Raw genomic sequence first — 25,888 nt, forward strand, 5'->3', positions numbered from 1 at the left:
CCCGATGCAGGGCTTGATCCCAGAACCCTGGGATCATGACCTGAGCTGAAGGCAGACGCTTAATGACTGAGCCACCCAGGCGCCCCAATTCCTAAATTTTTCTGAGAGTCTCTCACATGAACCAGCTTGTTTTTCTGTCCCAGTCCCCTCTGTGGCATGTAGGTTTCACATGTCTTCACTCTGCCAGTGCAACTGATATCAGTTGCCACTAATGTCTCTGTTGAGCCTTCCGAAAATTTGTTGGCACATCTTGTCCACGGTGATCTTTTCCTCCTTATTTTTGTGGAGTTTTAATCTAAAAATAAATTCTTTGCTGACATTTTTGGTAGGGCTTGGGGGGAAGGGGTGGAGATGATGCTCATGTTCCATCCACTGCTCAGCCCTTCCTTCAGAACTTTCCTTTTTGGGAGCCTTCTTGCCAGGCTCTCCTCAGTTCAGGCTCACTACATTCAGGGAGCACATGGCTCACTCCACTGCACCTCACACCAGTTGTTCTCACCCCTTATTTATGCTGTTCTGCCTGAAACTCTAACTTCTCTCTATCCACACACTACTTACTGCTGCTTCTTAGGTAAAACAATAGCATTTTGGTAGGATCTCTATTTTAGAACTTATCCCAGATTTCCTTGTGCCTTAATTTGTTGAGTCTCCCTGAGACTATGCTTTGTGAGTAGGTATTTTGTTTGTTCCATTGGATTATTGAAATAATATTTTTTCCTTTGTTATGTTTCTGGGATATCTGTTTTTCAAATAGGATTACTATGTGTGGTAGACTGGGTTGCTGGTCCCAATTTTTCACTCCAGTGTGAAAGTTACACACCCACACCCTTGCCATGGCCTCAGTGTGGGGGGCCATGCCTCTTCCCTGCCTCTTTACTTTGGCTATGGCCATGTGATTTGCTTTGACAAATGGGATGCTAGCGGACAGGATGCAAACAAAGGCTTGGAATGAGATTGTGTGGTGGGGCTCACTCTTGTCCTTCTGTCATTGCTAGTTCTAGGGGGATGAGAGACATTTGGAGCAGAACTCTCCCAGCTGACTGGAAGATCTGTAGCTTGAAGGAGAGCTCTCCAGCTGACTTGCAGACCTGGGAGTGTATTGCTAGATATTCCTTCTTGTATGCCATTTAGTTTTGGGGCCAGTTTGTTCTGTAGCAATAGCTGACTGATACATGATGTCAAAGGAAATGAATGCTTTTATAACCTTTGTTCTGTGTTGGTTTTGCTCTCCAGGAAGCCTGAAACCAATTTACCACGCCATCACCATGATATATGTGTATCTACAAAAAATGCTAATGTGGCTCTCCTTGATTTGATCATGAAACCTATTTTTAAATGGCTTAAGAAAATAGAACAATAATCATACCACCACCACAACTTTGGACCTTACCTTGGATTCATTCTAGACTAAATTCATTCCATTATCTTACAGTCTTTTTGGAGAAATAATAAACCCATCAAAGATCTGTGTCATACTCTTGATCTTTTATAACTATGACTTTAATTTGTAGTATAATTATGTAATTCTGTGCAATCTTTATAGTTGTTAATTATACGGTACAGCCAATCCTTATTTTTAGGAAAACAGCCCTTTTGATAATGATTTTTAAATTGGAGATATGACAAAGTATTTATACTTAGGAACATTTTCATCAAATGCTATTAGTTTCTTTCAACACCCACAACTTACTTTTAAGTTTGTTAAAGCCTAGCTTTGTTATTTCTGTAATACAAATTAAAATGAAACATAGTGTCAAAAAATTCTTTCATATTCTCTGAGAGTTGGCCAATTTATTAAATCTTTTAAGCTGTAAGGATTTTTTCTTTAGTTCAAAGAATCAATTATGCCAATATCCTGATGGGGCTCTACTTGTTTCTCCTACTACAGAAAGAATGTCAGAATCCCCGAGAACAAGGGCAATGTTACAATGATAACCGTGCATCTGTTTCTTAAGTTATTGTACAAAGAATGTTTTCTCACAAATATGCATAGGTGTTAGTAAGAACTCGCTTGCAGCACGCATCACAGTTTTTTCGAGATGGGCCATTTATTTTGCATCCGTGGTTAAGAACCCCTAACAAAAAAGAGGGTTCCTAAACGTCATGTTGTAATTATGCAAAAGCACTGCTTAAGTAATCAGGAAAAAAGTGGTACTGTTGAAAAAGTCTATAATTGAGAGCTTGACGCAAAGAGAGGAGACAAAGAGAGAGGTCCTCGGGCTTTTGAGCTAGTCCAAGTTTAACAAGCTCCCTTGGGCTTCCTTCACAATTCCCAGAGGAAGCAGTCATGCCTCTCTTGTCCTCCTGACCCTCCATTCAATCATAAAGCAACAGGCTTTAACAATCACAGAACAAAAACCTCATTGCCCAATTTAACCTTCCAACCCCCAGAGCTGTATGGTCCCCTAATCCGGCGCACAAAAGCAGGCCCGCTGCTCTTTTATTCTTCCGGAGGCTGGGCGCAGTGTTGAGCTCAACAGCTGACCAGCTCTGGAACGTCCCAGCAGCGTGCCGGCGGGGGGCACCCCGATGTTTATTTAGCCGCCAGCCGCCTCGGCGCACGGCCTCCGGGAGCCGGCTTCGCGCGCGCTCGCCCGCACAAGAGCCATGTACCGGCGCAGCTATGTCTTCCAGACCCGCAAGGAGCAGTACGAGCTCGCCGACGAGACGACGCGCGCCGCCGAGCCCGACAGCATGGTGGAGGGCCGGGCGGGGGCGCCCAGCCTGGCAGCGCTGCAGGGCCTCGGCGAGCGCGTGGCCGCCCACGTCCAGCGGGCCCGCGCGCTCGAGCAGCGCCACGCCGTCCTCCGGCGGCAGCTGGACGCTTTCCAGCGCCTGGGCGAGCCGACCGGCCCGGAGGACGCCCTGGCCCGCCACGTCGAGAGCAACCACCAGCGCACCCGGGACCTGGCGGCCGAGCGCGCGCGGCTGGAGCGCCAGGGCGCGGAGGCGCAGCGCGCGCTCGACGAGTTCCGCAGCAAGTAAGCGGCGGCCGCGCGCGCGCGGGGGCGGGGTGGGGGGGGGGGAACGGAGGCAGGGCGTGGGCGGTCGCCTGGCGACCCAGGACTTCGTCCCCGCAGGGGCCGCGCGCACGGGCGGTGCCTCTCCCTCACCCGGGACCCCTTCCCTTCCGATGGCACTTCGCAGTTTGCATGAAGTGGTATCATGTACTTGTAATGTGCTTTAAAATTTCGGTCTAATTTACATGCAATAAAATGCACAGGTTTGGGGGTGCCTGGCTCTCTCAGTTGGTAGAGCATGCCACTCTTGATCTGGGGGTTGTAAGTTCGAGCCCCACCTTGGACGTAGAGAATACTTAAAATTAAAATCTTTTTAAAAATGTAAAGGTGTTAAGTGCATAGTTCAATGAGTTTTGACAATGTATGTACCCATGTAACTACCCAAACAAGCAGGGTATTTCCACCACCCCAGAAAGTTCCCTCCCGTCCTTTCCCAGTCACCCTGCACCCTTCCCCCACAAAAAACCTGGAGGCACCCAGTGTTCTGATTACTGTCACCATAGATTAATTTTGTGTGTTCTGGAATTTCACAAAAATGGAATCTTACAGATGTGCCCTTATATGTCTGGATCCTTTTGCACAGCACAGTGTTTTTGAGATGTATCCATGTTATTTGATCCTCACAGCCTTATCCTGTAATAGACGGTACTGCACCTGTTTTGCAGATGAGGAAACTAAGGCTTCGATAGTGTCAAGATTTGGGGCAATGTCACTCAGCTAGTGCCTTGCTGCACTGGGATGGAGTTCAGGTCCTGGGCATGCTAAGTCTAATCATCTTTACTGCATCACAGCTGCTACCTGGACATTATTTCAATGTGTGTCCTCTAGCGTCTTGCTACTTGAAGTGTGGTCCATGGACCAGCAGCATTGCCATCACCCAGGAGCTGGTTAGAAATGGAGTTAAGCTTGAAATTTCAGAAACCCTGGTCCAGAGCATGGTCCCGTTTTCCACAGAATGAATAAGATGATAAGATCACCTGAAGAACTTAAAAAGAAAAAAGGATGCTCAGCAATTTGCCACCATCCTCCCAGGTTATAAATGCACGTGCTCTTTTACTCTGCAGGGGCCACTTCAAGGAATTCATTCTTTGGTGCTCCAGCAAGTATAAAATGGCATGCCTGTATTGCAGTGTGATCTGCAATAGCAAAAGCCTGGAACGAACCTAAATGCCTATTCATAGATAGTCAGGTTATCAAATTGTGCTTCATTTATGCAATGGAATGCTACGCAATTGTAAAACAAGGGAATAGTGTGTTACTATCATTTACTTTAAAAAGAAGGGGGAGAAGAGCAGAATTTTTTGCTTGCATAAGGAAAAAGAGAACACAAGCAGACACATGCAAAAACCCAATGACACTGGTTACATGTGGAGGACCAGGGAGTAGGAACTGGGCAATGAGAGCAGAGGAGACTTTTAATGGAACAGTTTTTTATGTAATTAAAAAAATTTGTCTAACCACATAAGAGATTTATTCATTTAAAAGTTATATAAATTAATTTAAAAATACAGATGGCCAGGCCCCACCCTGGAACTCAGGTGTGGCCCAGAAATGTTAAGTTTTATGAGCTCCACTGGTAATTCCAGTGAAAAGCCAGGTTTGGGGACCCCTGGTCTAGGGTAGCCAGAGGGTCTTCTGCAAACATGCTCTATGTCTGAGTCCCACATTCTTAATCTGAATCATGGGCAGGTTATTCAACAAAATGTACTGAGCATGTTTATCAGATCATACTCACTGAGCATGTTTATCAGATCATACTCATTGATTTCATTCCTTTTTTTTTTTTTTAAGATTTATTTATTTGAGAAAGAGAGAAAGCGAAAAAACAGAGCAGGAGTGGAGGGGGAGGGGGAGGGGCAAGGGCAAGGGCAGAGGGAGAGGGAGAAGCAGATTCCTTGATGAGCAAGGAGCCCAATGCAGGGCTTGATCCCAGGACCCTGGAATCATGACTGGAGCTGAAGGCAGACGTGTAACCGACTGAGCCACCCAGGCGCCCCTCATTGATTTCATTCCTATTTCATTCTGGGTTTGATCCATAGAAACAGATTTGGAGCTGGAAGAAGGGATCTGGAAATCCACCTGTTATCGCCCTTCATGGGAAAACTGAGGCTTGGAGAGGGCCTGTGGGTGGCAGGACTTGAATTCGGGTTTTCTCACTCTATGCTTTCTAGAACACTGTGTCTTGGAGAGGATCCATTCTTGGATTCCTGTGGAGTGAGACCTAGAGATAGGATCTCATTCAAATGAAGCGCGTGTTTTCTAAAGCAAAGGGAAGCGTGCACTGGTTCAGACATCAAGGGCAGCTCCATGGGCCAGCAGGAAACCCTGGATCCCAAAATGGTCTTTACCTAGGCATTAGGCCCCAGTGATTTGGCTGGGCGGGCATGACTCCCTTGAGCCCCTCATTGAAGGAGTGGCCATGTTGAGTTTTCCTTGTCTTTTCCTAATTTCACTTGGTTCTGAGTTAGATGTCATAGCTATGTCTTCATAGCTGTCCCTTCCAGCTCTGTGATATATTTAGTAATTCCCATTAATTTATTCCCTCCCATTGCCCCCTTGGAGATACTTTGATATTCTGACTGAGGTATTGGGATTTGAAAATGATTATGAAAATCATACCCATCCACAAGCATGGGTACACACTTACACCAAGTTTGGTTTACATCCCAGAGGTGAGCTGATGGCTAGCCAAAGCCAGGTGAAAATAATGCAGAAGTAGGAAGGTATATGCAGCCTTGGTAGGCATATTCTCTACTTGGATAGTTGAATAATTTCAAAATCAGGTTTTCAGCACATCAGACAAAGACTAAATAAAACAAGAATGAAATAAAAACAAAACTACCAAAATATATTGATGAATACAGTCAATTGTCTAAATTGTTAAAAACCAAAAATAATTATGTAAAACAATCAAATAATTGAAGCCAAAGTGTTTTTTCACTTTATGAATTCTTATCATGAATTCTTTATAATGAAATCACTTGTCTATAATATCTAGACTTGTCTTCACAGCGTGAAAACTACCCACGATAACATGTTACTGCATTATTTATCAAACATGTTTTTAAGCTACAGAAATTCTTAGATGTTTCTAGCAGGAAAGAGCAATGAGAAAATTTGGAATTTGTTCACAGTTTTATTCTCAAAGCTAACTATTAACTATTAAAAAATAATTTCTGGCTCCATTAGAGCCACACACAAAAGAAACTGCTAAATGTGACATCCTGGTGGGAAACGTAAAGCTTTGCCTACTGGTTATAACAGCTTCTTAGGTGGCTTTAGACCTGGGAGCGTGCACAGTGCACATATTTCTAATTAGTCTTCCCTGAAGTCAGGACTCTCTAATTCCGCTAGAAAACCAGCTGCATGGTTTTCTAGCACCTCTTTCGGTACTTGACTTGAGCCCATGGCATGGGTGTGCAAGGGCTCTGAAAGCTATGCTCTGTGGGTTGGGCTGAATGCTAATTAGGATTAGTTTCAACCACAAGTGGCATAAACTCCAAAGTGATATTGGCTTGACCAGGATGGATGTCTCTCTTGCATAAGGTCTGGCCTAGCAAGCAGCTCAGCATGCCACTCTATAGTATTTGAGGCTCAGAAGTCTGTGCCTGGCCTTCAGGGAAGCAGCATCTATGTTTCAGGGGCAGGATGGAGGAAAGGATGCAGAAGGACACACCCACATCATCTCTTATCAAAGATATTTGGAGACTGCACAGACTTATGCTTACATATTGGTCAAGACTTGGTCACATGGCCACACCTAGCTGCAAGGAAGGCTGGGAAATGTAGTTTTCCCTCTAGGCAGCCCTGTGCCCACCAAACGTCAAGGGCTCTGACTCCTGGAAGAAGGCCAGAATGGATATTGGGGCCAACTTACAGGGAACAAGGGGGGAGTCATTTGGGAAGGGGACTTATCTCTTTCTTAAGGGGATAAAATTCCCCCTAGAGGGACACTCTTTGAACAGAATGATTTCTGGGGTTTCTTTGCCTCCTCGATCCCTATCATTTTCTACAAGTCCAGGGAGGAAGGTGACTAGGAGGAAAACTACACCCATTCCTAGTATCTGTTGCATTATCAATTTTGTTTAATTATGTTTAAATTTGGAGGGTCTCTCTGCTCTACCCAGGCAGCGTGGTGTGGCTATCAGGGCATAGTTTTTGGTGCTAGATTCAAGTGTGAGTCCTGACTCCATCCCTCCTTTAGTTTGGAGTCTTCCAGAAGCCAAGCCCGATCAAGGGGTTTGATGGCTGGTAGCTTATCTGGAAGGTGACCTCAAGGAGCAAGTTTGGGGAGTGAGGAAGTGAGGCAGGAGGGGAAGGCAGAAAACACCGAGTGCATTAGCCAGCAAATTAACATCGTGGGCACCTGGAGCTAGCGTGCCAGATGGAGAAACACTTCAGTTGTCCTAGCTGAGGGTGAGGGAGCCGGGCTATTTATGTACCCACTCACCTTCTGTCAGAGGTTGAGGGCTGCCCCAGGGGCACTGACTCTGCCCTGTCCAGCCTGCCCTGCCCACTGGCCCAGAGCAGGCCTTTGGTGTGCAGGGGCGAGGGCACAGAGATGAGGGTGAAGTGTCCGGGGCAGCTGCCCGAGATCAAGGGCCAGTTTCTCAGCCTCAGTTTCCTTATCTTTCACCTGGGGAACAATGATAACTGCTCTCTTCCAGGGTTTTGTAAGGATTAAGTGGCATAATCCAGAAACACTGACACATGTGGATAAATACAAGAGTACAGACAACCCAAACAAGGTCAGGTTAAGGGCGTTTGTTGCAGGTCATGTAGGGCAGCCTCTGTGCCACTGTGGTGCTTGGGTTAGGGGTGTGTGGAGATACAATTCCTTCATCCTTGAGCTGGCTGGGTGGGGGTGATGGGCCTCCAGGCTGGGGGACTCCTGTTCCATTCACCGTTCCCTGGTAGCCCCGTCTGCGGTGGCTACAGCAGCACTCTGCGCATGCGCCAGGCTGTGGCAGAGGTTGGGGCGCCGAGGGCTCGGCAGTGCAGCCTTAGCTACTATTTTAACCTTAGGGACCTCTCCTTAAAGAGACGGCATAGTACTCATCTCAGATGAAACTTAAGCGCTGATTGTATGATCATCACGTATGGAATCACGGAAGTTGTCCAACTTTTGCTTATGTGTCCCATTTGCAGGTATGAAAACGAATGTGAATGTCAACTGCTCCTAAAAGAAATGCTGGAACGGCTTAACAAGGTGAGCTGAATACGAACTTGAGTTTGAGTCCAGACTTGAGTTTGAGAATGGAACTTAGTGACTGAAATGACTGTCACACACCTTCTCTCTGTGTCCTTTTAGGGTTCACCTATTTCTTTTGCTGTCACTCTCTTTCTTGATACATAATTTTCAAGTAAGTCTTTGTGTGAACTCACACACCCAAGACACACAATTCTCTCCCGCAACACACGGGGTCTCGTGAGAGAACCCTAGATGTTAAGCTTAATGGGTTGTCCTAGGCTATTCAAACATGGCAGCATTACAATACCAGCTCTGGTTGTGCCGTTCAGATGTGCTGGTTCCAAACACACCAAACTGAAGAAACTTGCTTTGGGCAGTGGTTATTGGGATGCAAGGATGTCTACTCTGTTGGCTGAGAGTCTCGAGATTGCTCTTCTGCAGGAGAACTCTCAGAGAAGAGAGGAAGAAATTTCCACTTCCCTTCAGGCTCTCCCTTCTCAGAGTCTGGAGAGTAGCCATGTGGGGGCCACCAGGGATTCTGAGCTTCTTGCTGGAGACCCTCCTGCAGAGTCCTGCGGGGTTGTCCTTTGCAGGGAATTTCCTTCTTCAGATCCTCCATCATCATCCTAATTGATTGGATTTTCTGCTCTAGCCAGGGGAACTCGACTACCAGATGGAATAATCCCAGATCTCAGAGGTTGGACAAAAGCAGGGATGGCAGATAGCTGTCATTTCAGAGCTCAAATGTCCGAGCAGAAAGACCCATGGAGACTATTTCATCGAAGGGTTGCTTATATAGGGCACATGGCTGATTGTCCCCTTTCCCTCCCTTCCACACCTGTAATTCCTCATCAGAATTACTGATCAAACACAGCACCTTTCCCTGCCGTGCCCAGATGTGGCCTTAGGATTCTTCACGTGGAGCTCCAGGCAACCACTACAGATAGTTGGCATTGGCTCAGGATGTTTGCCAGTCCCTGGCTTTGTCCAACCTCTGCTGTCTAGGATTAGTCTGCTAACTGGTGGGAATGTTAGAACCATAACCTAGGGAAACTGAATTTTGTTTTGTCTATGTTATTTACCACATGATGCTCCTATGCCCTTCCCTGTGTGAGCATATGATGTATCATTCAAACCAGGACACTGTGTGGAAGGAGGTACTGTCAGTAATTATCAAGGTCAATTAGTAGAAACTGGGATTGTCTCAGGCCAGCCACTGTGTGAACACCCCAGATAGAAACACAGAGGTGGAGGTGAGAGTGTGCTTAGGAGAGCCCTCAGTGCCCAGACTCAGTGATTGGTCTTGTATTGGTTTGGGCCATGATGGCCCCAAGCCTGTTAAAAGTTGAGCTGGGATTTGGGTGTTATTAGCATCAGACATCACCCTGTTGTTCTGCTGATACTCGTAGCTCATCCCCATTCTTGTTTTGGGTGGTGATCCCGGCTGCCAGATGGGGCCGCCATCTTGTCCACAGACCACTGCTTTCAGGGACATAGGTGCCTTACACTGTTCACTTAGATGCCAGTTTAGCAGCCCCTCCCCAACACCACCACATTTTGCTTTGTGAGTATTTGTCCTCACTGAAAGCAGGGCTCCCTTTGGACTTATTTTATGGTTGTCGCTCATGCAGTCCCATCACGGGCACTCTTCATAGAGGAGGGAGAAAGAGTGTAGTCCCACTTTTTAGCTTTGGTGGGAAGTAACACTGGATTTAAAAACAAGCTCCAGCCTTCTGTTGTCGTTTTCTTATTACAAAAGCAAGACATATTTGCAGGTAGAAAAATAAGGTATTGGAGATAAGGCCAGGGAAGGGAAAGGCCTCCCTTTGTGTATATTGTGACAGACAGTGAGGACAATTGGAGTATCAGTGCCAGTGCCATGAGAATGTTACAGAAGTTCTGGGGAAAGATGCTACCAGGAACTTGGGCCAGAGCCGGTGCAGGGCATCGGCGTGGCTCTTCCCTGGGCCAGGGGAAAGACACTTCTGCTCACAAGCGAGTGTCCAGTCCAAAAACGGAGAGCGGCCCAATAATAGGACCCTTCATGCCACTATCGAGTATCTATGAGACTTTGGGGGAATTTCCTTATCTCTCTGAGCTGCGGCTTCTTCCATCTCTGAAGTAGGAGCAGTAATGGTTGCCACCACCATGGAGTGGATGTCTATCGACATGCACAGTAAGAATGAAGTGACATAATAGTGTCTGTGACTTGCCTGTCACAATTATTATTACAGAGCCCTTGATGTGATGGATGCCAGCTTCGTTTCCCCAGAGTGTGGGATTCATGACTCTGGTGGAGTGGGAGGTGATTTTAGATGGCGCATGAAGGAATAATTTTCTAGTAGCTGTGAATTTATTTTCATGATTACCTCTTCTCGATAGCAGGTGACATCAAAAAGTTCCTTTTTGAAGGCATATAAGTAGATGAAGCAATTTGAGGAAAAATACCGAGTGACTAATAACACAGGTGGCGCCTGGTTGTAGCAGAAATCATGAGCACTGCATATGATGCAGGGAGTTGGCCATATCCACGCACCAGCTTGGAGCTTTGGCACAGTTTTGTGGTTCTTTATTCTACCCTCAGAAACGACCCCGTTCAACCCCTCTATTGCCAGTGAGGAGCCTCACCCTTGGTGAGGTTCAGTGACTTTGGAGCCCCACAGCCCATCCTTGGCATGTGTGGTCAGAAGTCTTTTGTGTACATGGCTCATTCTCTGCCTCCCAAGGACAGTCGGGGAACCTCTGTCTCTCAGGAGGCAGACACAAGGCCAGAGTCCCTGGGTAAAGATGACCCCTGCACGCTTGACGTTGGTGCCCCATCCCTATCCTGTGGGCCACCCCTGAGGTCACACAGACATGCTGAGCATGCTGGCTGGCTTCCTGCATGTGTCTGGCTGTGGGAACTTGCATGATGCGCAGGAGGCGTAGTCCGGACGTGTGGGCCTTCGCACCCCAGGAGCAACCCTCGGCTGCTGAGGGGTGGGAGTAGGTGGATGAGCTCCCCAGCTGCCCCACAGCTCATAGCAACAGTTCAGAGGTGAGTTCTACAGTCTCTCCAAGGGTCCTCAGCACTACTGAGGTGTGGTTGTCCACAGTGGTAACCTGCTCCTTATACACCTTCCTTGCCTTTGTTCCTTTCCCTGGATCACTTCCTCCCTTCCAGAGCTTCCTGGAATGAACAACATGTACCCAATCCTTGCTTCACAGGAACTCAAGGGGTTGGCCAGGGGAAGGCTGGATCTTCTTGTTCTCTGTCCATCGAGATGGTCACGTGAGAAGGTAGAAATGGAGGAGTACCTTCACGTCTGGTTGGCTGGTCATATCAGTGATTTTGGCTGACAAATCTTTGAGTGTCTACCTACATCAGATCGACATGGTTTCGACTGTCAGCTCCGTGTCAGTGCCCCTTTCCTTTGGTCTTGTGGAAGGGATTCATGCCTAGATGTGGCTGTGGAAAATGGGGTAGAGGAGAAACCACTGACCCAGTCTTTGAACCATGCTTGGAAAATATCACAATGTATGTTGACGGGAAGGATTGCTTCTGCTTTCACCAGACTGTCATCTGTTAATACTGCCCATGTCATTACATCTTCAGAACAGAGCTCCTGTATTTTTAACAGCCAAAAAATCTAAAGCAAGCCACTCTTTGCTAGGCACTTTGAAATAATATAAATGCCTCAACATACCACTTACATACTTTGGCCAAAGTTATTCAGATTTTAAGACTTTTGATGCAGTAAGAATTCTTGATGACTTTTAAGTGTCTGGGTTTGGCTAACCTCTGGGACTCGTTGTCTCTCTATGTATATATGGTTATCGGTCCCAATAATGCCCAGTGTTGCTTATCTTAAGGAAACTATAAGGAGGCTTTAAGATTTCTCTCCTTTTTTCTTTAAAATCCCCAGAATTTTAAAATGATGTGGGTTCTAGTCAAATGCTTTCACTTAAAAACAATTTTTTAAGAAGTACCTAAAACTGCCATATATGCTTTTCCATGCAATTTGTGTATCTTCAGTGCATCCGGGGAAAGGGCAAGAAGCAAGGGGATTTGGGGAAGGGGCATGGAGCCTTTGTTTTCAGGGCTACAGGGCTTCATTTGCCTAAGAACAACTCTGAGTCTGGAGACAACTTCCAGAATTTCCGGAGTTCAGGATGGGGTTGGGGGTGGGGAGGCTGGAGAACAGAAGGGCAGAGGAGGAACCAGGAGGTATGCAGAGGGAGAGAGGGTGAGGCAGTGGGAAGACAGGGAGTAGAGCTCTAGAACAGACTCAGCACCGTCCTCCAGGCCAGCCTTAGCACCGGGAAGGAAAGCAAATCTACAATTTTTGGGAAGGTTTTTGACAACCAAGGTTGAAGTGTTTTTTAATTAAACCCTAATTAACTAGACATCTCAATGAACTTGAATACCCATTCTTGAGCAGCTGCTTGGATGCTGGATTTGAGGCTGGGTAAAGATATAGGCATTTGGATTTTTAGTGAGATTTCTGGTATCTCTGTAAATGGATTGGCAGGCTGATTCTTCAAAGGCACATTGGGCTCTAGTGACTTCTCTACTCTCTTTCTCAAAAAAATGGTTTAGATCAGTGATTCTGAAATCTCCATGTGGACCAGCAGCACCGGGAGGGCATGTTACAATACAGACTCCTGGGTCCTGACCCCAGAAATTCTGACCCAGTAGGTCTGGGATCTGTCAGATATTTTATACTCTGAATCATTTTACATTTCTCATTATCCCTAGCCGTCATTGACCACACTTTGAGAACCACGGGCCTAGATTGCCAACACATACAACATCAGGGTTGGAATGTTTTCTAAAATTAGACTGTTGACACAGAGTCTACATTTGGAAAAAATCTAGATGCTGCTGCTGGTAGAACTTTTGAAAATGCAGCTGACAGCATCCAAAGCATAATAAAAACACAAGCGTCCACACATTCTGACTTCTGGTGCAAACAAAAGAGAGTACTCCCAATTGAATCCTCCCCCCCCCCCCCACCAGCAACTGTACATTCCAGTGGCACCTACTCACCTTCGCGAGTGTTGGGGTCAGTTTGTCAGATGATTGTCCTCAAAGCAAGAGAATGTGCTGCAGAAGCATCTGTGTAATCCCTATTTTAAGGATAAATATCGGCTGGCCTTTATTATCACCCATGAGTCGTTTTAAAGGCTTGGCTGTCACCTCTTAACTAGTAGAGAGAAGCCCGAGACAGATTCCAGTCCTGTTGTTTCCCATTAGCTTCCACTAACTAGTTGCATGACCCACTGGTCAGTCTGGCCTCAGCCTGTCCATCTGTAAGGAGAGACTCTAGTTTCTGAGCTGCGTTTCCCTCTCAGGGAAGAGGGCTGCTGGGGGCTTGGGGGGGCCTGGCCCCCTACCCTACTGCGATCATGTCCTTCCAGAAGCATGCTTCTGCTTTGCCCCTATACACTGGCATCCTGGGATATTTTGTTTGAAAGATGACACATGTAACTTAAGAAACATCTGAGGTCTAATGACCTAAAGGGTCCCTTCTATTTCTAAAATTGCGAGTGTTTGATCCCTTTAGAAGTCATGACACAAAGCGTCCTTGAAACCCTATTTCCAATTCCTCAGCCTTGGTGATTATGGATTAATCGTGGATGAGTTTTTGGTAAAAATGAAGATGTTTGAGAATTCTCCGCCTCGTTTCATCCTCAGCAATCTTAAGAGGGGTGTGGTGGGAGGGTGGGGATAAGGGTACTGGGGAGGGAGGGTAGAAGGCTATCCAGAAGGACTGGCTCAAGGTCTTTGACCAGCTCTGCCCCGAACTGAGCCATGCCCCTCCAAGGGGTGCCCCATCCACAGGGTTGAGAATCACTTCCACAGCAGACCACTGCTCCTGAAGGGAGTGGAGCTGCATCCCCACACACTCTGACTGTCCTTCCCATCACTGAGGTCCTGGTAGGACTGTCAGTGAAGTGGATGGTCATGTGACCCATGTTGGCCATCACAGCACTCTCCCAGAAATGTGACTCAAGGGGACACAGAGGCGAATTCATTTGTAGCCGGTCATCCTGAGGGATGAGCCATTACCTCCTGCTGCTAGAGTCCTGGGACTGCCCTGCTTTCTGTCCTTCTTGAGACCTGGCTACCTTTCCTTTGGAGTCTGTAAATTATCCCGGCTCTTTCTGGTTCCGCAGCCCTTTCCCATTGCTGGAAAGACCCCTGGGATTTCTTTGTATCACCATTTCTCTCACGAAGGGGCTTCACCAGGCTCATGTGATAATTCTGGGTAATTCAGAGAGCCAGGACCTCCCGGGAACCTGCTCACTTGCCCTGGGGAATGAACATCTTGATTGTACAGGTGCATCCATTGAGTTTCCACGGGTGGGCAGTGTGCGTCTTCTGAAGGAAGAAGCAGTGCTGTTGAGGTTTCACTGAACTCTGAAGTACTGTCCCCGTAACACAGGATTCGAGGACCCATCGTGAAGCCCTGAGGGCAGAGCTCATCAAAAGTCAGTGACTGGTTAATTCATTCATCAAAAGAATGAGCCCAGAAACTGAGGGCCCAGAGTTAGTTTTCACATGAATTTAGTTCAGACAGTTCAGAGCCCCGTACCTGGAGCTGTGCATCCCTGTTTTGTAATTTGGTCCATTCTCTTACTTCTGATTAAAAAAAAAAGACTTCAGACTCTGTGTGTGTCTTTCAAAGAGTGAGATTTTTTACTATGCTCTTGCTTCTCCCGGCGGGCAGCAGAGGCCCAGCTCCGGGCCCGGAAGTGAGCAAAGCCTGGGGAAAGCAGAGAAGAGTCCAGGGGCAGTGGGCAGGGAACCAGCTCCAGGTTGGGGTCCTTCTCTCATTCTGTCTGAGGGTTCAGTCCCTACTTGGTTGCTCAGTGTTGGCCTCCCTGGTACCCATCAAGGGACTTCAGAATCTTCAGAGAAATGAGAGAAACTGGGGGCGTTCGCCCTGGGGCAGAAACCTGGAGGAGACACTGAGGAAGGATAGAATGCTCCCTTGTGCCCAAAATTAATCCTGTAGAGCTGCATTGTCCTGCTCGGGAGCCCCCAGCCACGTGCGCTGGGGGCGATCGAAACACTGGAAGTTCAAGTCGAGATGCGTTGTAAGGGTAAAACGCACACCAGGTTTCAAAGACCTTGCCTGAAAAAAAAATACTGTAAAATATCTCATTAATAACTTTAAAATTATTGATTACATGGTGAAAGGATAATATTTTGGGTATATTGGGTGAAATAAAATATATTATTAAAATTGCTTTCACCCATTTCTTTTCATTTTATTTAATGTAGCTACCAGAAAATTTTAAATTATGCCTGAGACTTGGACAGTGCATATTAGGATAGCTTATTTCATTTTTATTTGCATAAGCCTATGCAAAAAGGAATGCTTTAAGATACACGCCTGGCGGTTGCCAGTTGACCCAGTTGATTTTGTAGAACTCTGAAGTTCTTTTAGGATAAACTCAGGGGCGCCTGGGGTGGCTTAGTCGGTTAAGCAGCCAACTCTGGATTTTGGCTCAAGTCCTGATCTCAGGGTCGTGGGATTGAGGCCCATGTCGGGCTCTGTGCTCGGCATGGAGTCTGCTTCTCCCTCTCCCTCTGCTCCTCCCCCTGTTCACGCTCTCTCTCTAAAATAAATATAGTCTTAAAAAAAAGATAAACTCAAAGTTCTTTTTGGTAGATAAAATAGCCTCAGAAGTTTGAGTTGAGTGGGATGATTAGCTGCCCACCCCCCACCCCCCCAATCTTGCTCAAGTTTCAGGCCAAATTCACACAGGCATGTATTTCTTAATGAAGCGTTTATTCTGATGTAGGCCTGAAGTTCATACAGCCTGTTTTCTAGTCTCATGAAGTCCCAGCTCTCTGATGTGGTGGGTGCTGAGGCTGCACTTGCACGGAAAGCTCATTCAAGGCAGGTGATCCACTGGAGTCGGAATCCAGGTATCTTCTCTCAGCATCTGGCAATCAGAATCTTCCCACACCAGTCATCTTTTTAGGAATGATTAAGGAATCAAGTGTCTTTCCAAGGACTACAGGCAAAGGCCTCCCTGGAATCTAAATCCTTTTAGTGATAGGATATTTTGGTATGTCTCAAAATATCTTGGCCAGTGTTCATGCCTGACTGTTTTAACTCTGCTCACGCAAGGATGGAGAAGGTCTTAAATGTGTTATCCACCTTTATCGATGAAAGCCCATGGCTGCCATTCATCATACTTTTTAACAAGTCATTAATAAGTCAGTAAGAAAGTCATTTGGCAAGGCCTCAGGTATTGGCAAGTGTGCACGGCAGAGGTGTCTCAGGAGAGTGACAGTCTTGAGGACCCCAAGTAATGCTCACCGGTAGTATCATGCTGGATTGCTACAGCCTTAAGGGAGTTCCGGCCATCACAGCACTATCTTATCTTTTTTAAAGATTTATTTGAGAGAGAGAGAGAGCATGCATGCATGAGCAAGGGGAGGGGGAGAAGCAAACTCCCAGCCAAGCAGGGAGCCCGATGCGGGGCTCGATCCCAGGACCCTGGGATCATGACCTGAGCCGAAGGCAGCCGCTTAACCGACTGAGCCACCCAGGGCCCCCATAGCACTATCTTATTAAGAGCACAGTATTTCAACCTATTTAGTTTACCCAAACAAGAGCAACGAGATGAAAGTCAGTGAACTATCAGAATGTTTGGTGAGAACACTCAGCCTTGTGTCCTACGTGTCATGTCCAATTTTAAAGGAATAAATACTGTTTACCACAGCACTCATTAAAAAAATGCATTTTGTGTTAAAGATACATAGCATCAGGGTAAGTGTCAGCAGTCCTTGGGAGAAAACTATTAAAATGAAGTTTTCGGTGTTACCAGAAAACTCTTTCTTAGTCTTAGAAACTCAACTTCCTGATGATGAGATATAGAACAGATATAGATGTAACTTAAATTTTAAGGCTGTTGGTATGTAACTATATCCTAATTTTCTCCCTGATTTTTCTAGATCAAGGTTTTGCAACCATGGCACTATTGACATTTTGGACTGGAGAATTCTTTGTTGTGTGGGGCTGTCCTGTGTATTGTAGGATATTTAACAGCATCCCTGGCCTCTGCTCATTAGATGTCAGTTGTCACACCCCAGCACCCAAGTGGTAACAATTGGGAATGTCTCCAGATATTACCAAATGTCCCCTTGGGGGCAAAATCAATCTCTGTGGAGAATTATTCTAGACCAGGTCTAATGGGCTAACCCAATGCCTTACTAGAGATATGCAATCTCAGACACTCTCCCAGACCTATTGAACAAGACTATGTTTTAATAAGAACCCAGGAGGTCCGTGTGCCCATACATCTGGCTGATTTCACACCCATGTGCCAATACCTCCGCTGTGCAGCCCTCCGAGTCAGATGTGTGACTCAGTTTCTCATTGCAGGAAGCCGATGAAGCCTTACTGCATAACCTACGCCTTCAGATCGAAGCCCAGTTTCTACAGGACGACATCAGTGCAGCAAAGGACAGGTACAAGAAGGTAACCATGAACCTTCTGAAGCCCTTCCCCCAGGTAACCCGGTTTGGGTTTGGCCAGACAAGGCCGGGGCACTTGTGGTTGACACATGAGCCTGCTACAGTGGGTTCCTTTTGTGTGTATTGCCCCTGAACCAAGTGGGTGAGGGGTTGGTTGCTGGATGGCTCTTAGTGAGCAAGACATGTGCAGAGCAGGAGGGCAGTTGTGTGTGTGTTGGGGGGAGGGATTGGGAACACATGTCTGTTGAGTACATTACAATTCACAAAGTGATTTTGCTTAGATCCGTCTTGAGTAAGCTAGGACCTATCATTGTTTCAGCTCAGAAAATGCAGAAGTGCAGAAAATGTAATATATATATATTAGCTCTGCCTCCAAGCCAGTTAGTTGGCACTCAGGAGCTTTCTGTTGTGTAGCGCTCTGCTCTGCCTCCCACCCCCACTAGCTTCTCACAGGCCTGACTTTGGGGGGCCTTGGTGTACTGGACAAATCAAATCCTGGAGCTGTGTAACCATGGGCAAGTGGCCTTCCCACTCTGAGCTGCCATCTTCAACGTGCAAACACCAGACTCTCCTTCTGCACAGCAGTGTGGTTAACTGTAGCGGACTGGTGAGCCTGGCTTTGGTCCTGGGGGCTGACCTCTCTGGTGGGCTGTGGCCTCCTTCCAACTGCCAGTATCCGCAGCTCTGTCTCTGGACGCTCTCCAGGCAGTGGAGGGTGTCTCTGCCTCATGGAACGTGTTGCCCCTGGAGCAGCCTCAGCCAGTGATGGATGCGCATTGGTGGATTCATACCCCAGCTCCCTCTCACCGGCTGTTCTGCACGGTTCTGCACGGCTCCCAGGGATCCCCGCTAGGCCTGAGCACTGGGTGCCCACAGTGGTAACTTACCTGGTAACGTGCTCCTCATTGGCTGCCTTCCCTTTCCTGTCTCACTTCTCCATCCAATAACGTTTCCTGGCACCTTCACCCACATAAACTGTTTGCGCTCAGACCCGTCTCTCAGGGCCTGTATCTTAGCCAGTCCGGGCTGCTATAATAAAGTACCACTGTGGCTTAGAAACAACAGAAATTTGTTTCTTACAGTTCTGGAGGCTGGAACACTGAGCTGGGGGTGCCAGCAGGGCCAGGTTCCTGGCTTGCAGACGTCTGTCTCCTCACTGTGTGCTCACCTGGGCTTTCCTCGATGCCAACTCTTTGGTGTCACTTCTTCTAAGGGCACTAATCCCGTCACAGGGCCCCACCCTCATGACCCCATCTAAATCTAGTTATTTCCCAAAGGCCGCACCTCCACACCCCATCCCAGTGGGGCTTAGGTCTTCCATATGTGACATTTGGAGGGTCACAACGTTCAATCTCTACCAGTCTGCTTCTGGGGAAACTGAGGCAGCATGCGAGTATAGGTGAGACACTCGGTACAGCCTGGAGCCTGGTGCGTGCTCAGTAGGTATTAGACTCTCTTCCTGTCTCAGTGTGGACCTGCCTACGCCAATGGGAGGACCCATTGCTCACACTGAAGGGGTGATAATAGAGTTCACACTGAGAAGCTTCTGTGTATTATCTCATTGGTCCTAACACCAGCCTCATGAGTTAGTATCGTAGGGCAGGCTCCCCAGGAGCAGAGCCCAAGTGATGATTTTTGCATGATTGCTGTATTAATGGTGAGCTTCCAGGAGGAGATGAAGGGGAATAGGGGCGCAGGGGTCTGGGCTTAGCTGGAGTCTGGCCTCAGCCTGACCCCATGGAGGGTTCTGGAGTATGATTGCTCCACAGGGTTGGTCCCACCTTGAGGCAAGAGGGTTGGCTTTTTGTATTCCTGTGCCAAGGAGTCATTGATTCGGGTCAGGGCGAGGTGGGTTTGCGGGTATTGCTTCTTGGACCATTGTCTGGCCAAGGGCAATTCTCTGCGATGTGCTCTCACACACAGAGCTGGGCACAGGTGCTCTGCTGGGAAAGGGGATCAGGCACTGTGACCAGATTGGTAGTCCTCTTATATGCAAAACCCTGAGCATTAGGTGGTTTAAATCACTTACTCAAGACCACATCCAGCTAGTAAGTGATTTAGTCTGGGATTGACTGACCATCCTTTGAACCACTGCCCTGTTCTGGGATCAGAAAGGGTCCTTTGTACCCTGTGGGGGCCTCTTTGTTCTCCGTCTCTGCTTTTCTCTCATAGCTGTGCCATCCTGGGCTCTAGGAAAACCAGCAGCAAAGCATCCATGTCACTGAAGGGAAATGGCGAGACCAATCAAGCCTCAGTTTCTTTATCTGCCCCCTTACTCTTGTGAAGATTAAAATGTCTGCTGCTCAGGTCACAGTCTGTCCTGTCTGTGATGGTGAACATGTGAAAGCATTCATCCCTGGGGTCACCTGGTCCTGGAGGCAAAATCTCAAGCAGCTCAGGTTTTAATGAGAATGCTTTCCTTCCCCCAACAGAATCTTCTGGAAATTCAGACCTATGTCACCATCCTGCAGCAGATTGTCCAGACCACCCCTCAAGCATCTGCCATTACAAGTGGTATGAGAGAGGTAAGAATCGGAGCCCCAGCTGCAGGGAAGGCACATCTGGGGATGCCTCTTACCCCCCCAAGGGCCTAGTACAGAGACCCAGGTGAGGCGTCAGGTCAGACTGGGCTCCGAGCTGCACTGGGCTCACTGGCCCCACTCTCACTCTGCATACATTTGAAGTTTACCCTTCTGTTCTTTTACTCAGACTGGGAACACTGGTGTTTAGACAGCTGAGGACACAAAGTGTGTCCCTGACCATTGTCTTAGGCATTTGTTCTTGAGTATTATGGGCTGCTCTTCCTTGTGTAGTTCATAAGAAACTGCCAGACTATTTCCCAAAGCGGTTTGCATCGTTGCGGCTCATCAGCAATGAACGTGTGAGAGTTTCTGTTGCTTTGTGTCGTAGGTCGTAGCCAGCACTGGTATGTCGGGGTTTGGTTTTGTTTTTGCTTTTGGCTCTTCTAACAGGTATGCAGTATATCTCACTGTGGTTTTAACTGAGTCCCCTGATGACTAATGACGTTGAGAATCTTTTCGTGGGCTTCTTTGCCATCTGTGTAGCTTCTTTGTTGCGGTATCTGATAAAATCGTTTGCCGATTTTTAAAAAATTGTCTGTTTTCTTATTTTCCTTATCAACTTGACCATGAACTTTGAATACAGAGAGCCCCCCACAATTCGAAACTGTATTTTCAAGGTTGGCCTCTGTTAATGAATATGTGAGTCTGTGGGATGAAAACTACGGGGGAAAAATAAGAGATTACAGGAGCTGATTTTTTAAAAAATGTGAATTTGGATGTAAAAACCTTATTTCTGATATAACGTTCCACATTCCTTCTTCCTTTAGCTCTCTAGCTGCTGGCATAGTTTTTCCCTAATGTGGCTTAATGGATTTTGTGATGCCTAACCTGAGACATGTAAAAATCAACGGATAATAATGCAGATTACGACAAAAATGTCACGGTGCCCCTTTTCCAGAGGTTGTGTTAGGCTGATACAAGGTTTGGTGGACTGGTCAACTGGTGAGATTCTGGGTATTTTGCAAGGATGACTTAGGACAGTGGTGCTCAACCCTAGAGACACTTGGACTCACCTGCAAGTCTGCCTAGACCACACCCAAGTCAGTTAATCAGCTGCCTGGCAGGTGGAGCCCTGACCCCCTCATTTAGAAGCTCCCAGAGCAGAGTGCAGACAAGCTGCAGGACCTGTGGGCCAGGGGAACTGGCTGCTTGAGTCTTTTTGTTTTAATTTTTTTATTATTTCAAAGCCGAAGAAACCCCAGCATTTGCTTTTAGAAGACACTTTATTATTATTTTTTTAAGATTTATTTATTTATAATCAGTGTCAGAAGGCACAGAGCACATGTGGGAGGAGGGGCAGGGGGAGTGGCAGGGGGAGGGGCAGGGGGTGTGTCAGAAGGCACAGAGCTCATGTGGGAGGAGGGGCAGGGGGAGGGGCAGAGGAGAGAAAGAACCGTAAGCAGGTGCCACCCTGGGCATGGAGCCCAATGCGGGACTCGATCTCACGACCCTGAGATCCTGACCTGATCCGAAATCAAGAGTCGTATGCTTAACTGACTGAGCCACCCAGGCGCCCCAGAGGACACTTTAAAACTCTGCCAAGGAAAGTTGCTTGTTCTTGGGAATATTTTCGTCCGAATTGCCCGCCAGTGACCATTTCAGGTGCCTGCTGTCCATATTGGTATAACTGAGGTTTCCACAAAGACCTAAAATAGCTTCTCCTGATGCCTTAATTTTCTTTGTCAGAGATTTCTTTCCAGATACCTTATTTTTATCGTGCATACTCATTTTTCCCTCTGGTTCAAAAGTGTTTTACACCAAAGCACACCTTTTAAATCGTATCCTCTGTTTTCTTGTAACACAATTCTTCTGAATCGTAAGAATATAGAGAGTGTCTGGCCCCACTCTGAGAGCATCAGTGATCTTAGTGTCCTCTGGGAGCTAGTTAGAAGTGCAGAATCTCCAGCCTGAGTACAGACCCACTGAGTCAGAATCTGCCCTTTTAGCAAGACCTCCCTGGGAGAAACAGATTCAGAAAGCATCACATTCTTTATTAATCTGTGCTTAAAAATTCTATATATGAGATAGATGGTCCCTTTCAGGTTTGTTTCATTGACTCTTGTTACCTAGAAAATGTGTGAGTCACCTTTGCAAAATGAGGATACAGTTAGTGTTGTTCAAGGAACACCGCTCACCCGGTTAATGTGTCAGTAAAGCATCATGTCAGTGCCCTCTAGCCAGAGGCCACTGGAGATGCATCTGTGGTCAAATAAAGCTGGGTGAATTATTCACTGCAGCAAGGGAGGGGGTACCCCGTGGAGACTTGCAGGGTGTCTCAGTGGAGGAGGGACGTGTGAGAGGATTGAGGCCTGTGTTAGGTGATCTGCCGGTGGGATCAGTTAAGCAGGGCCCTGCTCTGGGTTGGGTGCCCTCAGGAGAGGGCTGGTGCTATGACTGAGCATCCCTGTAATTTGTACCTGGGAGGCAGTACTTGGTGATCAAGCAGCATCGCTTGTGTTAGTGGGGGAGAGGAGGTTTGGTGATTTTTGTTCGTGCTCAGACACGGAATGGTCTTGTTTCTGTCTCATTCCCCCATGGTCCTGGAGTGACATCTTTGGATACTGGGCGGGGAGCTCATTTGCAAGTTTATAAGAGGGAGCATCACGGCCCGGTGATGAGTGCCAGCTACCAGCTGACAGCAGCTGGGCTGTCTTTCTTGTATCCGAGGGTCTCCTGTGCCCCCTTGGGTGGGCGTGAGGAGGTGTGTAAGATGAATAGGAGCTGGGCAGTGAGGAGAGACAGGGCCAGGCAAGCAGGCAGGGCTCTGGCAGATGCAGTGTCTGGGCATTGTGTCTGCTTCTCTCCCGAGGCTGCAGGCCTAGAATTGGCGAAGTGTGGCGTATATGCACATCTTCCACGTGCTGGCACTGGGGGACGTGAGTCCCCTTCTGCCCTCAGCCACCCCCTTGTCCGCATCTTTGAGGCAGGGAGGTGGGGACCAAGACACAGAGAAACAAAGAAGACGGAGACAGAGAGAGAAGCAGAGCCTGAGACGCAGGGAGAGACACAGAGCCAGGCGGAGAGAAAGCATGCCCCCCGTGCACTGAGAAACACGGGGCCAAACGGGCTCTGGAGTAAGCGCGCAGAGCCGAGGAGGGCCTTCTGCAGTTACGCCTCCGATTCCGCGCCCCGCCCCCGCCCCGGGATCGGGCGTGGCCCCGGGCCCACACGGGCTCCCTCTGTGCACGTCTGTCTGTCTGTCTGTCCTGCTCTAGCTGTCTCCGTGCCCCTCTTGTGGCTCCAGCCCCTTTTCACAGTGAGGGCAAGCGGGGGGCTGCCTCACCTGTGCGGCTTTGGGCAGGGGGCACGGGGCTCGTGCTCGGTGTTCGAGGTTTGCCTGGCGGGGAGGCAGCGCGCTCCGTGTCAGAAGGCATTGCTCTTGAGGCAGAGGCGGGCTCTTGCCAAGGGATTTGGATGTTCTTGGACAGACAGTGGAGGGACCGGTTGGAAAAGGGCGCCGGCTCAGCCTGTGTGGAGCGGTTGAGGACGGATCTTCTCCCATGTCGCTCCGCGAGTGGGGAGAGGGCGGGGCAGCTCCCCTGGGGCCCCTACTGCCCTGTGGTCCCTGGAGCCCGACAGCCTGGTGCGGCCGTGACATCTCGGCACCGTCGACAGCCCAGGGCACAGACTGACCGTGCCACCTGCAGGGACAGACGACAGAGCCCAGCGAGAGTCGGCATTCCCAGCTTTCCTTTTTATAGAAGGAGACAGTGCCTTGTCCAGAGTCTCTTAGCCAGTTTATGGCACAGCCAGGTCTAAAATGTGGGTCTCCGGCGATTTACGCTCCTAGTGTTTATGGTTCAGACTCTGAAGACCGTGAACAGGCAGAACTTAAGGGTGGCCGCCATGGGCCTGGCTTAGTCAGCTCGGGCGCGGTGACAGCACAGCCAGGGACGAGCAAACAGCAGACATTTGTTTCTCACAGCCCTGGAGGCTGCAAGTCCAAGATCAGGCTGCTGGCAGATTCGGCTCTTGATGAGGGCCTCCTTCCTGGTTTGTAGACAGCCACCTTCTTGGTGGGTCCTCACATGGCCTTTCCTTGGTGCATCTTGGGGAGAGAGAGAGAGCACTCAGGTGTCTCCTCCTCTTCCTGTAAGGACACTAACCCCACCACGAGTGCCCCATCCTCATGACCTCATGTAGATCTCATCACCTCCCGAAGGCCCCATATTGGGGGCAGGGCTTCAGCATATGAGTTTGGGCAAGGGGACACGAACCTGAAGAACCTTCTTTGCCCCCTTTCCCTGTGGATTTCCTCACACATCAAGTGCATGTGCATGCTGAGTCTGGCCTTTTTGTACAGGAGAAGCTCCTGACAGAACGGGAGGCCGCCGCCCTGCAGAGTCAGCTGGAGGAGGGCCGGGAGGTGGTGTCCCTCCTGCAGGCCCAGAGGACGGAGCTACAGGCCCAGGTATGGCTCCACCCCCTCGTGTCCGCTGCTCACCATTGGGCATTCACACCACACATGTGAATCAGGTTTTATAGCACACTGTATTCAGGTGTCCTGAGCGTGCAGAAAAGTGTACAAGTATCCAGCTGGGTGGGGGGTGGGGAATTCTCACAAACTCAACACACCTGTGTGTCCAGTGCTCAGAGCCAGAAACCGGCTTTTCTGAGTAGTGTGACCAGCTGTCCTGCTTTGACCAAGGGTTTCCCAGGATGGAGGACTTCCATGCCCAAACTGGCAAAGTCCTGGCCAAGCAGGGATAATGGGTCATGCTAATTCCAGGAGCCTCAGAGGTTCCCCTTGTGCCACTCTCCCCACCAAGCCTTCTGCAGGTCGATTTGTTTTGCCCAGTTTAATCTTGTTGTTAAAAATAAGAAGAGATGGATACTTATTGGAATTTTTATCCTCTAGTTGGTCAAATCTATGCTTCCTCTTTCTCGTTTCATGACCTAACATCTCTCCTTTGGCAGATTTTTTTTTAAGATTTAAAAAATGTATTTATTTTTGAGAGAGAGAGAAAGCAAGCATGTGTGGGGGGAGGGGCAGAGGGAGAGAGAGAAGCAGACTCCCCACTGAGCAAGGAGCCCAACACAGGACTTGATCCCAGGACCTCGGGATCATGACCTGAGTCAAAGGCAGACGCTTAAACTACTGAGCCACCCAGGCACCCTCTCCTTTGGAATTTGATTACAGGCTTGTGTTGGTGTTTGCTTCTGCTCAGAATTTGTTAGCATAAAGCTCCCATTTCTACCCCCTCCTTTTTTTTTTTTTGGTGAGGCTTAGTTTGAAAACTAAAGTCACCAGAAGAACTCACTCCTCTTTCTGTGGCCTTCCTTCTTGGTTAACGAGCTTCATAGCTCATCCCCCTGATTCCTTCCAGTTTTCTTTCTCTCATTACTGTACCATTCTGATGGGGCACATTGGGTTAAAATACTAAATTTTCCTATACTCTGCACCTGCATTTTCTAAATCTAAAAATAAATTGACATTTGGTTTGACAAGTACACATAGGGTACAAGAGAACAAAAAGTTTGAAAAATTGGACTATTTAGGAAACCTGGAACATTAAATGTTACTCTGTCTCTATCCCTTCAATGCCTGCAAAATCAGAAGTTAAAGCCACAATGGATCTGGTGCTTTTGTAGCTATTCAGTGCCCTCCAGATCTGCC

The 25,888-nt window shown here is 48.0% G+C and overlaps 1 protein-coding gene across 1 annotated transcript in view; it reads left to right on the plus strand.

Moving 5' to 3' along the window:
* Nucleotides 1-2,607: 2,607 nt before the first annotated feature.
* The window catches only part of BFSP1 (beaded filament structural protein 1), a 37,831-nt gene continuing 14,550 nt past the window's right edge, over nucleotides 2,608-25,888 (plus strand). The window contains exons 1-5 of the mRNA XM_021700701.1: nucleotides 2,608-2,981; nucleotides 8,169-8,229; nucleotides 17,598-17,693; nucleotides 20,122-20,214; nucleotides 24,575-24,682. Of these exons, the coding sequence (XP_021556376.1) occupies nucleotides 2,608-2,981; nucleotides 8,169-8,229; nucleotides 17,598-17,693; nucleotides 20,122-20,214; nucleotides 24,575-24,682 (732 nt within the window). The remainder of the gene's footprint in view (nucleotides 2,982-8,168; nucleotides 8,230-17,597; nucleotides 17,694-20,121; nucleotides 20,215-24,574; nucleotides 24,683-25,888) is intronic.

The sequence above is a fragment of the Neomonachus schauinslandi genome, chromosome 10 (genome assembly GCF_002201575.2).
Source record: "Neomonachus schauinslandi chromosome 10, ASM220157v2, whole genome shotgun sequence".
In the NCBI taxonomy this organism is placed as follows: domain Eukaryota; kingdom Metazoa; phylum Chordata; class Mammalia; order Carnivora; family Phocidae; genus Neomonachus; species Neomonachus schauinslandi.